Source organism: Aquarana catesbeiana, linkage group LG01 (genome assembly GCF_042186555.1).
Source record: "Aquarana catesbeiana isolate 2022-GZ linkage group LG01, ASM4218655v1, whole genome shotgun sequence".
In the NCBI taxonomy this organism is placed as follows: domain Eukaryota; kingdom Metazoa; phylum Chordata; class Amphibia; order Anura; family Ranidae; genus Aquarana; species Aquarana catesbeiana.
In genome coordinates, this window is record NC_133324.1 from 455,586,403 (window position 1) to 455,599,054 (window position 12,652).

Below are 12,652 nucleotides of genomic sequence, written 5' to 3' on the forward strand. Positions count from 1 at the left end.
GGGATGGGCGGGCCGATATGCGTTTCTGGATGTTGAGGTGCGAAAATGTGCTTCTATTGTGCAGCCATGTGTCAGGGCCACACTTGAGGCCCTCTATCATTTCCAAATTGACCACCACTGGTTTATATTATTGGTGGATAGGGGGTATAGCTCCATGTAAACTGCACACAGGTCAGAGAGTTAATGTGTACTGTGGATAGAACAGTCAAAATAAAAACAGTCAGTTCATTTTAAGCATGCTTCTTCTCTTAGAATGTATGACTATATAGGGATTACCGGTACTTTTTTTCTATCAAACCAGTAACATATCTTATAAACTACATACACATTTCATAGATACTGATACTGAACAGGTACATTAAATGTGATCAACACAGATCTTTTAATGGATGGTTATTTTATTATAAAAGCTTAGGCATATATGATTTCTTTTAAAGAAAAAACAATTATGGTTTAGTGAAGGTAAGGTGGCTGTCACTGCCGATTTGTTTTTAAAGATACATTTTTCAGGAATGTCATCCTTATCCTTGCTTTAATTCTTAGTGAGTCATAAACCCAGAAAAAGCATGCAACCAGTGAAGTGCCAGGGCACCTGCTTTGTAGGTCAGTGACTGGCCCAAGGGAGGATAATGGGGCCCCCAGACAAGTCAGCAAAAGTAGCTACCATGTTTTTTTCTTTTCCATAAATGAAAATCTACACTTTGATAATAGCTTTCCCAGGGTTCTCTCCCTTGAGCATTCCCATGAATCCTGCCGTCATGTTCTCAAATCCATTGGTGATGTGTTCATGATATTTCAATTTGCCCTGAAAATAAAATGTAAACGATTTATGTCACCTTTAAATCAACAATTAAAAATGATTAAAAAATATATCATGCTAATTAACAAAGGGCGCCCATTTTTTTAAATAAAAGGTATCAAAGTGTATATAAACCCCAAACAATAAACTTATTTTCTTTGCTAGATTTTGGTCTTTTAACCAGCTTCTGCCCACGCTATAGCCAAAAGAGGGCTACAGCGCGGGCCTACTTTACCTGGAGGGTGTCCATGGACGTCCTCCCTTGATTGCCTTGCCCGCACGCCCCTTGCTGCACGTGGACAGCGTGCTCTGTGATTGCTGCATCCTTAGGACGTAGCTGATCACAGATCGAGGTAGAGGGCCAATTATAGCAGTCATTTACCGTGTGATCAGCTGTGTCCAATGAATCGTTTCCACTCGCTGACAGCGTGACAGCATTGAGTATGTAGTGCAGGATTGTGTAATGCAGAGCACAGGGGTTGGAGAGTGCTGTAGTCAGTGTCAGGTTTAGGATACATAATGCAGACTACAGGGGTCCAGGGTCTGTTAAAGGGTCAGGAGTATGTAATGCACAGTGCCAGGTTTAGGAGTACATGACACAAAGAGAGCAGAGTCCAGGAGTACATAATGCACAGGGGGCAGGAGTGTTATCCACAGAATGCAGAGGACAGGAGTGTGTAATGCATCAGGAGTACAAAACAAATAAAGTCCAGGAATCGGGCGTGTATCGCACAGTGTAGGGCTAAGGAGATTGCAAACCTCCCCTCCCCCCCTCCTGCATGCAATACTCTCCCCCACCCAGACCCTCTTCCCAGTACAGACCCTAAAAACACAAATCCTCTCTCCTTCTAATATAAATCCATACTTCCCAACTGTCCCAGTTTTGGCGGGACCTTCCCAAGATACAGACAAAGTCCCACAAATCCAGACTAAGGGCCAGTTCACACCAGAACGGGCTGTGGGCAACCCGCGTTCTGTGCTTGTTTCCCGCACCGCACTTAAAACTCACTGCAGTTGCGATCTGCACTGGGCATCAATGTTAACTCAATGACACCCCAAATGTAGGTTGCAAACACAGTGTGTTTGTCTGCACAAGATTGCATGGTACAGTAATACCGTATGTTCATTTTTTAATGCTGTGTGTTTTTTAAAGTAGTGCATGCACTACTTTTGGTGTGGTCTGGCACAATTCCAGCTCATTCAAATGAATGGGCTAAAATCGCACTGTAGTGGATCACATGTGAATAGCACAGGACCGTAGAGCATGTTCCTGTGTGAATCATGGTGTGAACCAGCCCTGGCTCCACCAGCTTGCCTGGCAGGGGGGCTAGTTTTGGCACCTTAGCAATTGCCCCATTTCTTTTGTGAGGTGCCTGGGGTGCCAAGCACCACGATCGTCCTCTGTGGCAAAACGGCATCTCTTTGATTTGGGGGAGGAAGAGGATATTTGTTAGGGGGCACTTTGGGGGGGGGGAGAGGACTTGTGCTGGGGGGACCGATTTCATATCCAACCCCCCTTCTAAGACAAGTCCTCTCCCCTCTCAAAGTGCCCCCTAGCACATATCCTTTACCCCCCCCCCCCCAATCACTTCAAATATACCTGCCTCAACTGAAAGTGTCATTTTTATTCATCACGGCAGCAAACAAACACAGTTTCAATACAAGAGGGCTTTGTACAACAAGTCTATAGCATAAAACACACTAAACATCTGCTCATCCAAGCCACCAAACTCAGGTCAGTTTCTTACTAACAGGGTTCCCCCTAACACAAATAGGCAGCAATGTTTCTTTTTTAGTCTTCTATTAGCAGTCTTTTTACCCAGCAGCAGGCTCTTATAACAGATAGCTTGGATATAAGGCCTGTAGACCAGTGGTCATCAACCCTGTCCTTAGGGCCCACTAACAGGTCAGGTTTTATGTATTACCTTGGGGAGATGCAGACTAGAATACTGCAATCAGTGAGTAGCAAATGATATCACCTGTGATGTATTTCAGTTATCATGCAAACCTGGCCTTTTAGTGGGCCCTGAGGACAGGGTTGATGACCACTGCTGTAGACAACTAAGACCTATAATGAGGTCTGGCTACCTGGTAAGATATGGACCTAGGAATTAAGGCTTTACCCCACCCAAAGTTCTAAAACACCTTTGGGATCCAGGTCACAAAACAGAAATTAAGATACTAAGTAAACAGAAAGTTTGTTTTCCCCATATCACTCTCAAAGCCTGGAGTCCCTCACTATGTGTAGGGAGAAACCTAAGTCATACATTGTCCACAATTCTGCCCACAAGTTTCTCATAATACCCAGAGTATTATTTTCCAAGATAGGCTTACCTCTAAAACCCACTGCAGGAGTTGTTTTTGACCTTCCTCATATCTGTCTTCCCAGAGACTCAGAAGAAATCCTTCCATTTGGATTTGTTTGAACATGATATATAGCTGTATGTAAGGTCCTTTAATAAACAAACAGCAACATGATCAATGGGAACATTTTTGATCAAATATAAATGTAGCGCCCCAGTACTCTACTAGTGTTTAAGTTTCGTTTTTTGGCCTCTCTGTGGCCAAGGAAAGCATTGTTTGGTTAAGCCTGTTCTGGGTTCCATTGGTACAGGCTTGATTACTTTCCCCTGTTTCCCAGAGAGCGTTGGGACATAACGGGTGGAAGAAAACAGACCCTGGGTTGCAGATTAATACCTCTTCAGACAATCCCTGGTTAGTATGGTGAGTGAATATATACAAAATAATTCTGCGCTGCCTAAGAAAAAACAAGCAGCTAACACAACCAACAAGATGTAAACAGTGACAAAGACAAAATAAGTGTAGCGCTATGAAAAAAGTCCAATGTAAAAATCTTTAAACTGACAGTTCAAAATATAGTTGCCAAAGGAAGGACATCCTTGGGAAAGAGATGAGGAATCTTCAGGAACTGAACACATCAAGTATATAAACCATCTGGAGTAGAAACATGCACAACACCACCAAAAGTGAAGAGGCTTACCAGAATGGGTGGACCCAACGGGGCATACGCCGAGTAGCGTCAGACAGACTTAGGTGGTGATGGGCTACAGGTGGCCCGGGAGGGCAATGTTGATGGGGTGGCTCCCACGTGGCTGTGTTCCTCCAAACGATACCAGAACCGAACAGTATGGGATAAACGGCACGTAGAATATATCCCTCAGAACGGTGTTAAAAACCAAAGGATTGCAGCAGCGGATGGAAGAAAAGAAGGAATGGCCAAATAGTGTAAATCCGTATAAAATTGGAATTTATTTAAAACTAGTATACACTCACATGTAGAAGTATAAAAGACAGCGCTGTAGAAAAGTGGCGACAGTGGGGTCCTACCCGACGCGTTTCGTCTGCATAGACGTCGTCTGGGGGGTCTAGTATGGTGAGTGACCAGCAGGGGGCTGAGAGGGATATAAATGGCCTGGAAGCCAGAGTAGAGGTTTCTTGTTTCCTGAAGGAGTAAGACCCAGCCTGAGGGCTGTGGCATCTTTGGGAGTTCATCTGCAGCTCAAAAAAACCTTTTTGGGGTCCCAGATTTTGCTTTGGCTGGATGACCTCTGGCCTAGCCTCCTGAAGATTGCAGAGAGCTCTTCTAAGGATCCAGGACACAGGCAATCCAAGTACAGAAACTGACTGATACTGAAGGCAGCTACACAGTATCCAGCAAACAGTGAGTACCAGAGTTCTGGATCTAGAGACTCTTTGGCCTCTTTTGGGAGCGCTTTTCTTTTGTACAGTCTGGACTATACTGATGAGGAATCCCTTTTTAGTACCAGTTTACCTTCTCCTTAAAGGAGGTGCCTTCACCCTGAAGGAACAGTTCAGATTTAAAGTCCTCTACTGCATGTTGTTAAATTAAAGAAGAAACACTCCTATGGCCACATCCGTAAATAATGAATATACAGTGCCTTGCAAAAGTATTAACCCCCCTTAGCTTTTTTCGTGTTTTGTTGCCTCACAACCTGGAATTAACATGGATTGTTTGAGGATTTGCATCATTTAATTTACAGAACATGCCCACAACTTTGAAGATGTTTTTTTTATTGTGAAGCAAACAACAAATAGGACAAAATAACAGAAAAAGTTCATGTGCATAACTATTCACCCCCCTAAAGTCAATATATTGTAGAGCCACCTTTTGCGGCTATCACAGCTCCAAGTCACTTTGGATAAGTCTCTATGAGCTTGCCACATCTTACCACTGGGATTTTTGCCCATTCCTCCTTGCAAAATTTCTCCAGTTCCTTCAAGTTGGATGGTTTGCACTTTTGAACAGCAATCTTTAAGTCTGACCACAGATTTTCTATTGGATTGAGGTCTGGGCTTTGACTAGGCCATTCCAACACATTTACAAGGTGAAGGTGAACCTCCGTCCTAGCCTCAAATCACACACAGATTGGTACAGATTTTGCTCAAGAATATCCTTATATTTAGCACCATCCATCTTTCCCTCAACTCTGACCAGTTTCCCAGTCACGACTGCTGAAAAACATCCCCACAGCATGATGCTGCCACCACCATGGGATGGTGTTCTTAGATGGACAAAAAGTTACATTTTAGTCTCATCAGAACAGAGCACCTTCCTCCATACATTTTGGGTGCCATTTTGTTTTTTGCTGAAAGTAATGACTTTCTTCTGGCCACTCTGCCATAAAGCCCAACTCTATGGAGGGTACGGCTTATTGTTGTCCTATGTACAGATACTCCAGTCTCTGCTGTGGAACTCTGCAGCTCCTCCAGGGTTACCTCAGGTCTCTGTGCTGCCTTTCTGTTTAATGCCCTCCTTGCCCGGTCCATGAGTTTTGGTGCACGGCCGTCTCTTGGCAGGTTTGCTGTTGTGCCATGTTCTTTCCATTTGGTTATGATAGATTTGATGGTGCTCCTAGGGATCATCAAAGATTTGGATATTTTTTTATAACCTAACCCTGACTTGTTCTTCTCAACAACATTGTCCCTTACTTGTTTGGAGAGTTCCTTGGTCTTCATGGCAGTGTTTGGTTAGTGGTGCCTCTTGCTTAGGTGTTGCAGCCTCTGGGGCCTTTCAAAAAGGTGTGTATATGTAATGACAGATCATGTGACATTTAGATTGCACACAGGTGAAGATCAGTAATTATGTGACTTCTGAAGGTAATTGGTTGCACCAGAGCTTTTTATGGGCTTCGTAACAAAGGGAATGAATACATACGCTCATGCCAATTATCAGTTTATTTCTGAAAAATAGTTTTATGTATATATTTTTCTAATTTTACTTCACCAACATAGACTATTGTGTTCTGATCCATCACATATAATTCAGATTAAAAAAACATCGAACTAAAGACTGTAATGTAACAAAATAGGTAAAAAGCCAAGGGGGTGAATACTTTTGCAAGGCACTGTAAAGAAAAAATGGGCACAAGACCTTGGGTCGGACTTTAGAGGCAATACTGGATGATAATGCATTTAAAAAAATATATTTTATTTATACATAATATAATAAAGCAAAAGAACCAAAAAACAATAAGAATAAAATCATACACAAAAATCGTGAGTTAAAAATTGAAAGCTGCATAATGCAAATTGAAGGAGTGCACCATGTAGCCTTAGTGAGCCCCTGTGCATCAACGCGTTTGGCTATTTGCTTCGTCAGGACACAATCAGGGGGCGTCTGAAAGAAAACAGTTCTCACTTTCTTGTTGGCATAAAGACATGCCTAAATGAGAATAGATAGACTTCCAAAGGGGCGTCAGGTATCAACATAGAGTGCAGTGTGCTTTCCAGACATATATAGGGTCATGTGGGAACAGTGGTTCTTCCATCAATTCATTATTTAAACTGAGCCATCCATCGAGTCACAATGCTCAGTGTGCCCATGATGGACTGTCCACATGGGCACACTAAACACTGTGACTGGTTAATGTAGCCCTGTACAATTCATTACTCCGTATACCCTGGAATTTGTATCATACTATTTTGCATATTTAGCACATGGAAGAACCACTGTTCCCACACGACACTATATATGTCTGGAAAGCACATTGCTCTCTATGGTGATACCTGCCCCTTTGGAACTCTATCTATCCTCATTTAGGCATGTCTTTATGCCAACAAGATAGTGAGACCTGTTTTCTTTCAGACGCCCCCTGATTGTGTCCTGATGAATCAAATAGCGAAATGCATTAACGCACAGGGGCTCACTATGGTTACATGGTGCATTCCTTCAATTTGCATCGTCCAGCTTTCAATTTTTAACTCACTGTGCATGATTTTATTCCTATTGTGTTTTTCTTCTTTGCTTTATTATATTATGTATAAATAAAATATATTTAAAATAACGCATTATCATCCAGTATTGCCTCTAAAGTTTGACCCAGGGCCTTGTGCCCATTTTTTCTTTATATGCATGTTGTTAAAGTTTATTGGAGTATCCCTAGGCTCACCCTCACCTTATCCAAGTTCATCCCGAAAAAACAACGCAAAAAACACATGCACAGCCTGTTCTCTGGCTCGAGTGATTGGGAAATATCGTGTGCCTATCAGGGAATAGAACCTGGGATCAAAAAGCCAGACCAGTCCCAGCTCTGTGCTACATGAAAAAGATACATATGTGTGCCATGCTGGTCACACATAGAAGCCTTTTAGTAAACAAGGATCAATAACTGTCTTTCTTCTCATATTTAGTAGTCACCCTTACTATTTGGCTATTAAACCAGCGTCTGTACAGTGGCTCATTTTTAATACCCCTAGTAAACTGGAAGTGTAGCATAAATCCCCATTGCCTTAATCACAGTTTATCAGGCTCTGACTAATTAAGGCGGAGCTCCACCCAAAAGAGGAAATTCCGCTTGTTTGTACCCTCCCCCCTCCACTGCCACATTTGGCACTTCTGGCTCCATGGCAAACTGAGCCGGAAGTCCCCCCCCCCTCCTTCCCGCGCAGTCTTCTGGGACACATTACAGGTCCCAGAAAACTACAGGGCCATTCACAAGGCACAGCGTGACTTGCACATACCTGTCAAAATCAGGTACCGTTCCCCACTTAAAAGTGCCAATTCTTCAAGAGGAGAAGGGGACGAGTCCTTAACCACTTCAGCCCCGGAAGGTCCTTACCCACTTCTTAGCCAGGCCATTTTTTGCTATACGGCACTGCGTTACTTTAACTGACAATTGCCCGGTCGTGTGGCGCTGTACCCAAAAAAAATTGATGTCCTTTTTTCCCACAAACAGAGCTTTCTTTTGGTGGTATTTGATCACCTCTGCGGTTTTTATTTTTTGTGCTATAAACAAAAAAAACAACAATTTTGAAAAAAAACTAAATTTTTTACTTTCTGCTATAAAACATATCCAATAAATGAAAAAAAATCTAATTTCTTCATCAGTTTGGGCCAATATGTATTCTGCTACATGTTTTTGGTAAAAAAATCCCAATAAGCATACATTGATTGGTTTGTGCAAAAGTTATAGTCTCTACAAAATAGGGGGTATATTTATGGCAGTTTTATTATTTTTTTTTTTTACTTGTAATGGCGGTGATCAGCGATTTTTAGTGGGACTGCGATATTGCGGCGGACAGATTGGACACCTAACTGACACTTTTTTGGGAACCAGTGACATTATTACAGTGATCAGTGCTAAAAATATGCACTGACACTGTATAAATGACACTGGCAGGAAAGGGGTTAACATCAGGGGCTATCAAAGGGTTAAGTGTATTCCCTAATTGTGCTTTCTTACTGTGGGGGGGGGGGGGGATGGGCTCACTGCATGGACACTGTGATCCATGTTCCTGATTAGCAGGAACACAAGATCAGTGTCCATGCCCGACAGCACGGCGGTCTGCTTGTTTACATGGGCAGACCGCCGCTCTGTCTCTGCCGGGAGCAATCACGGGCCCACTGATTGGCTCCCCCTGTGGCCAATCAGTGCACGATGGTGCCTCCGGTGGCTCGCGCACCCGCGTCCCCCAGTGGCTATTGAACAAAATCATGTACAGGTACGTGATTTTGCGCAATAGAGCCGCCTTGCCGCAGTAAATATACGGTAGGCAGTCGGGAATTGGTTAAAGCAGAATTTCCCCTCTTGGGTGGAGCTCAGCTTTAAGCTCTCGTACCTGTACATCCCTTATAGGCCATCCTATATATCCCCTAATGGGGATCATCCTGTGCCCCGCCAAGCACCCCCCCCACAGCCATCCGCCCTTAATAGGTCTAGTAAGGAGATTAAGCCTTAAGGTGGCTCCTGCACGCCTCAGCCGTGGTATTACTTACGCTACCAGGCCCTCTGTGTTGCCAACTTGACTCTATAACAAACAAATGTTGATGTACCCTTAAATCAAACCAAACTAACAAGGGTGAAAGATAAAGGGGTGGAAGAGAAAGTGAAAGGGGGGAGTAGAAGAGAGGGAGAGGACAGGGAGCACGTGCCTTACTTTAGCTGGAGGATTGAGGGTGGTCGGGCTGAACCCCAGCAATAAGGAAAATTCCAAAGTAAGCTGCCCAGGGTTCCCACACTGTTTCAAATTTGTGGGTTGTGTCTGACAAGATACCGGCCAATTTTTCGTGAGCCATTATCCATGAGATCTAACGTTGTATAGCTATAAAGGGTATCTTTGGTTGTTTCCATGCTCTAGCAATGGTGAGTTTTGCCCCTAGGAGTATAAAGTGAATCAACTTTTGAGTAGGCTTGGAGATATGCGGAATATGGGCGTTAAAGAGGGCGACAGAGGCAGACCTGGGGACCGAGCACTCGGTGACCTTATAAACGAGGTTAAAGATTCTCTTCCAGAGTGGTCTGATTCTGGGGCATTCCCACCAGACGTGCACCGTCGAGCCCAGGAGTTGGCAACCCCTGAAGCAACTGGGATCTACTGATGGGTAGATGGCTGCAAGAAGAAAAAATTGCAAATCAGCGCGAAGTGGTAAATATGCGTTATATAGCTGCTGAACACTAGGGTCAAAGAACAAATCCCTTAATATAAATATAACATCAGATAGTGCAGCGCTAAAATAAAAATAAAACACTATAGTCCACCATGATATCAATATCCATATGGGTATTCAGTGAATCATCATCAAGTGCGAGCGAACACCTGTTAGCAGAGAAGTGATTTCAGGTAGCCCACCACCAAGGAATAGGTTGGCCTCTCACCTGAAGGAATGGACCCTTTAGTTATAGAGGGTCATAAATCGCTTTAATCAAGCAAGGTACAGCATATACAGGCATCCGTCAGGGCTCAGGTGTCAAACACTCCTCTGGGACCATGGGGCTCCGGTAACCGACACTCCAATATGACCAAGGTATATATAAAAAAGGAATGGCGAAAGAATAGTGCTCTCTGTATGCAATGCTTTATTATAAAAAAGCTAAAATAGGACACTCACATGTGAACCGCTGGGTAAATGCATGTAAACAACGGTGGCAATGCGAACCTCCGTCTAGTAGTGTGGATGCGCAGTGGCCGCGGGTGACGTCACGGCGTATCCTTGTTCTGGACGCGTTGCGTCCCAGTGGGCGGGGACTTCATCAGCAGATGAGGATACGACGTGGGCACCCGCGCTATATACAAGGTAAGTATCCATGACAACGAACCACATGGTACAATTAACCTCTCACTAACCCGGAAATCAATCCGGACATAACCCCTCATGATAAAATATGCGCTAAACGGAACTGGATGTTCAGGCACAAAAGACGGGGGATGAGTAAAATGTACATCAATTCAATAAGGAAGAGATGCATAAAAACTGGATAAAAAACGTTGATAAATTGGGAATGCTAAATAAATCATTTCAAACCAATTCAAACATTGTATGACAGTCATCCGCAGCAACTGTCACCCACACATGTTAGACACAATAAAATCAGATTGTAAGTATGATCAAACATAAAACCTAAATCGATCAAATATTAAAACAATCACATATTAGAACAATCTTATATACAAATAATTAACGATCAGAGATAAAGCAGTTGGTTGCAAGCCTGGTGGGAGTCATATACCATCGCCCCAGAAAGCTTTAGAGCATGCCGCCTGCCAGGTCTCCAGGTCCCACTCGTGTTAGAGGTCGGCCTCCCAAGCTGTAATGTATGTAGATTTTCCTGTCGGGCGGGAGAGTGACGAGTAGATGATTGAGATGCCTCCCCTTTGCCCCATGGCTTGCCCAAACCAGAGCTCATAGTCCGTGAATTTGGTAGGGAGAGGTTTCTCAGTCCAGATTTTGCGTAGAAAGTGTGAAATCAGTCCGAATCTGAATTTTTCAGAGTCCAGGAGATCCAGGTTGTTAATACAGTGGCCCAGGGTGAATGGGCCCCTAGCTGTGAAGTATTGTCCTATGCGGTACAGGCCTTTGTCCAGCCACCATCTGAAGGCTTTAATGTCCATTCCAGGGGGAAAGTTTGGGTTGTGAAATATGTGGGCTAGAGGTTGCCCTTTAGAGACCAGGAGGATTACGGATGCTGTCCCAAAGGGCATAAGAATGAGAGAGGGAAGGGGACAAAATTCTCTGTTTTTGAGTGAATTGGGGGGTGTCCTGCCTTTCAAAGTGAACCAAGTCTGGTTTTTCTAGTCTCGAGTATACTGTGGAGAGTCTGGCGGCTAAGTAGTATTTATATAGATGAGGCAAACCCATCCCTCCCTTTTTCCTATGGAGATATAGGGTGTGTTGGGGAATTCTGTATCCTGAGTTGCCCCAGATAAATTTGACTAATTTACTTTGTAAAGACTGCAGCTGGTCCTTTCGGATCAAGATGGGGAGGGAATGAAATAGATATAGGATTCCAGGTAGAAAGGTCATTTTAACAGATTTTTTTCTGCCCAGCCAGGAAAGTTCATACTTTGACCAGTTACTCAGATCTGCTTCTAGTTTTTGATATGGGGGGGGGGGGGGGGGGGTAGTTGTTGGCATAAAGGGATCCTGTTCGCTCTGTTAGGGTGATCCCCACATTTGATAGAGGATGAGCTCCATTCAAACTTGAACTGTTGGAGCAGGGATACTGTGGAAGGCGTGAGGGACACAATTAATGCTTGTGATTTGGTGTAATTTTCCCTAAGCCCTGAGATTTTAGAGAATTCTGTTAGGACTTTGTAAAGGCTGGGTAGGGAGGTAATGGGAGAGGTTAGGAACAGGAATATGTCGTCTGCGAAGAGACCGCATTTGTGGGTCTGATCTCCACATGTTACCCCCTGTATGTCAGGATTAGAATAGCTATGGCCAGGGTCTCTATTGCCATGGCAAAAATGATTGGGGAAAGTGGGCATCCCTGTCTGGTACCTCTGGCTATTTCTATTGGGGAGGAGTAGTGTCCCTGTAGGGGGATTTGGGTCTTGGGCTGGGAGTAAAGGGCTTGTATCACCCCCATGAAGCGTGGGCTGAAGCCCCATCTCTCCAGCAGGGAGAAGAGATACGGCCAGGACACGGAGTCGAAGGCCTTCTGCAGATCAAGTCCGAGGAAAAAACCCTGTTGTTTTGGACCCCCGTCCCAATTAGATTGCAGGATGGAGACAATGTCCACTGCTCTTCTCGCTTGTTCTGGGCCTTGTCTGCCTGGGATGAACCCCACCTGGTCCTTGTGAATATATTTACTGATAAAAGAAGAGAGGCGGTCCACTAGAATTTTAGTTAGTATTCTTAAGGTCATTGTTTATGAGGGAGATGGGGCGATAGTTACAAACTACTTCTGGGTTTTTATCCGGTTTCGGTATGACCGTAATGTATGTGGTGTTGAGCTGTGCGCCCAAGGGGCTGCCCTGTGTTTTGGAGTTAAAAAATGTTGTCATATGTGGGACTAGGGTGTCTGCAAAGGCCTCCTTTATAATAGGGGGCCGACAGGCCATCAGGTCCAGGGGTGGTACCCATTTGGAGGC

General features: G+C 44.1%; 1 protein-coding gene across 1 annotated transcript in view; it reads right to left on the bottom strand.

Annotated features, from left to right (window-relative positions):
- Positions 1 to 420: 420 nt before the first annotated feature.
- The window catches only part of LOC141147213 (prostaglandin reductase 1-like), a 50,285-nt gene continuing 38,053 nt past the window's right edge, over positions 421 to 12,652 (bottom strand). The window contains exons 2-3 of the mRNA XM_073634414.1: positions 3,134 to 3,252; positions 421 to 805 (exon numbers count right to left, since the gene is read on the bottom strand). Of these exons, the coding sequence (XP_073490515.1) occupies positions 695 to 805; positions 3,134 to 3,252 (230 nt within the window). The 3' untranslated portion in view covers positions 421 to 694. The remainder of the gene's footprint in view (positions 806 to 3,133; positions 3,253 to 12,652) is intronic.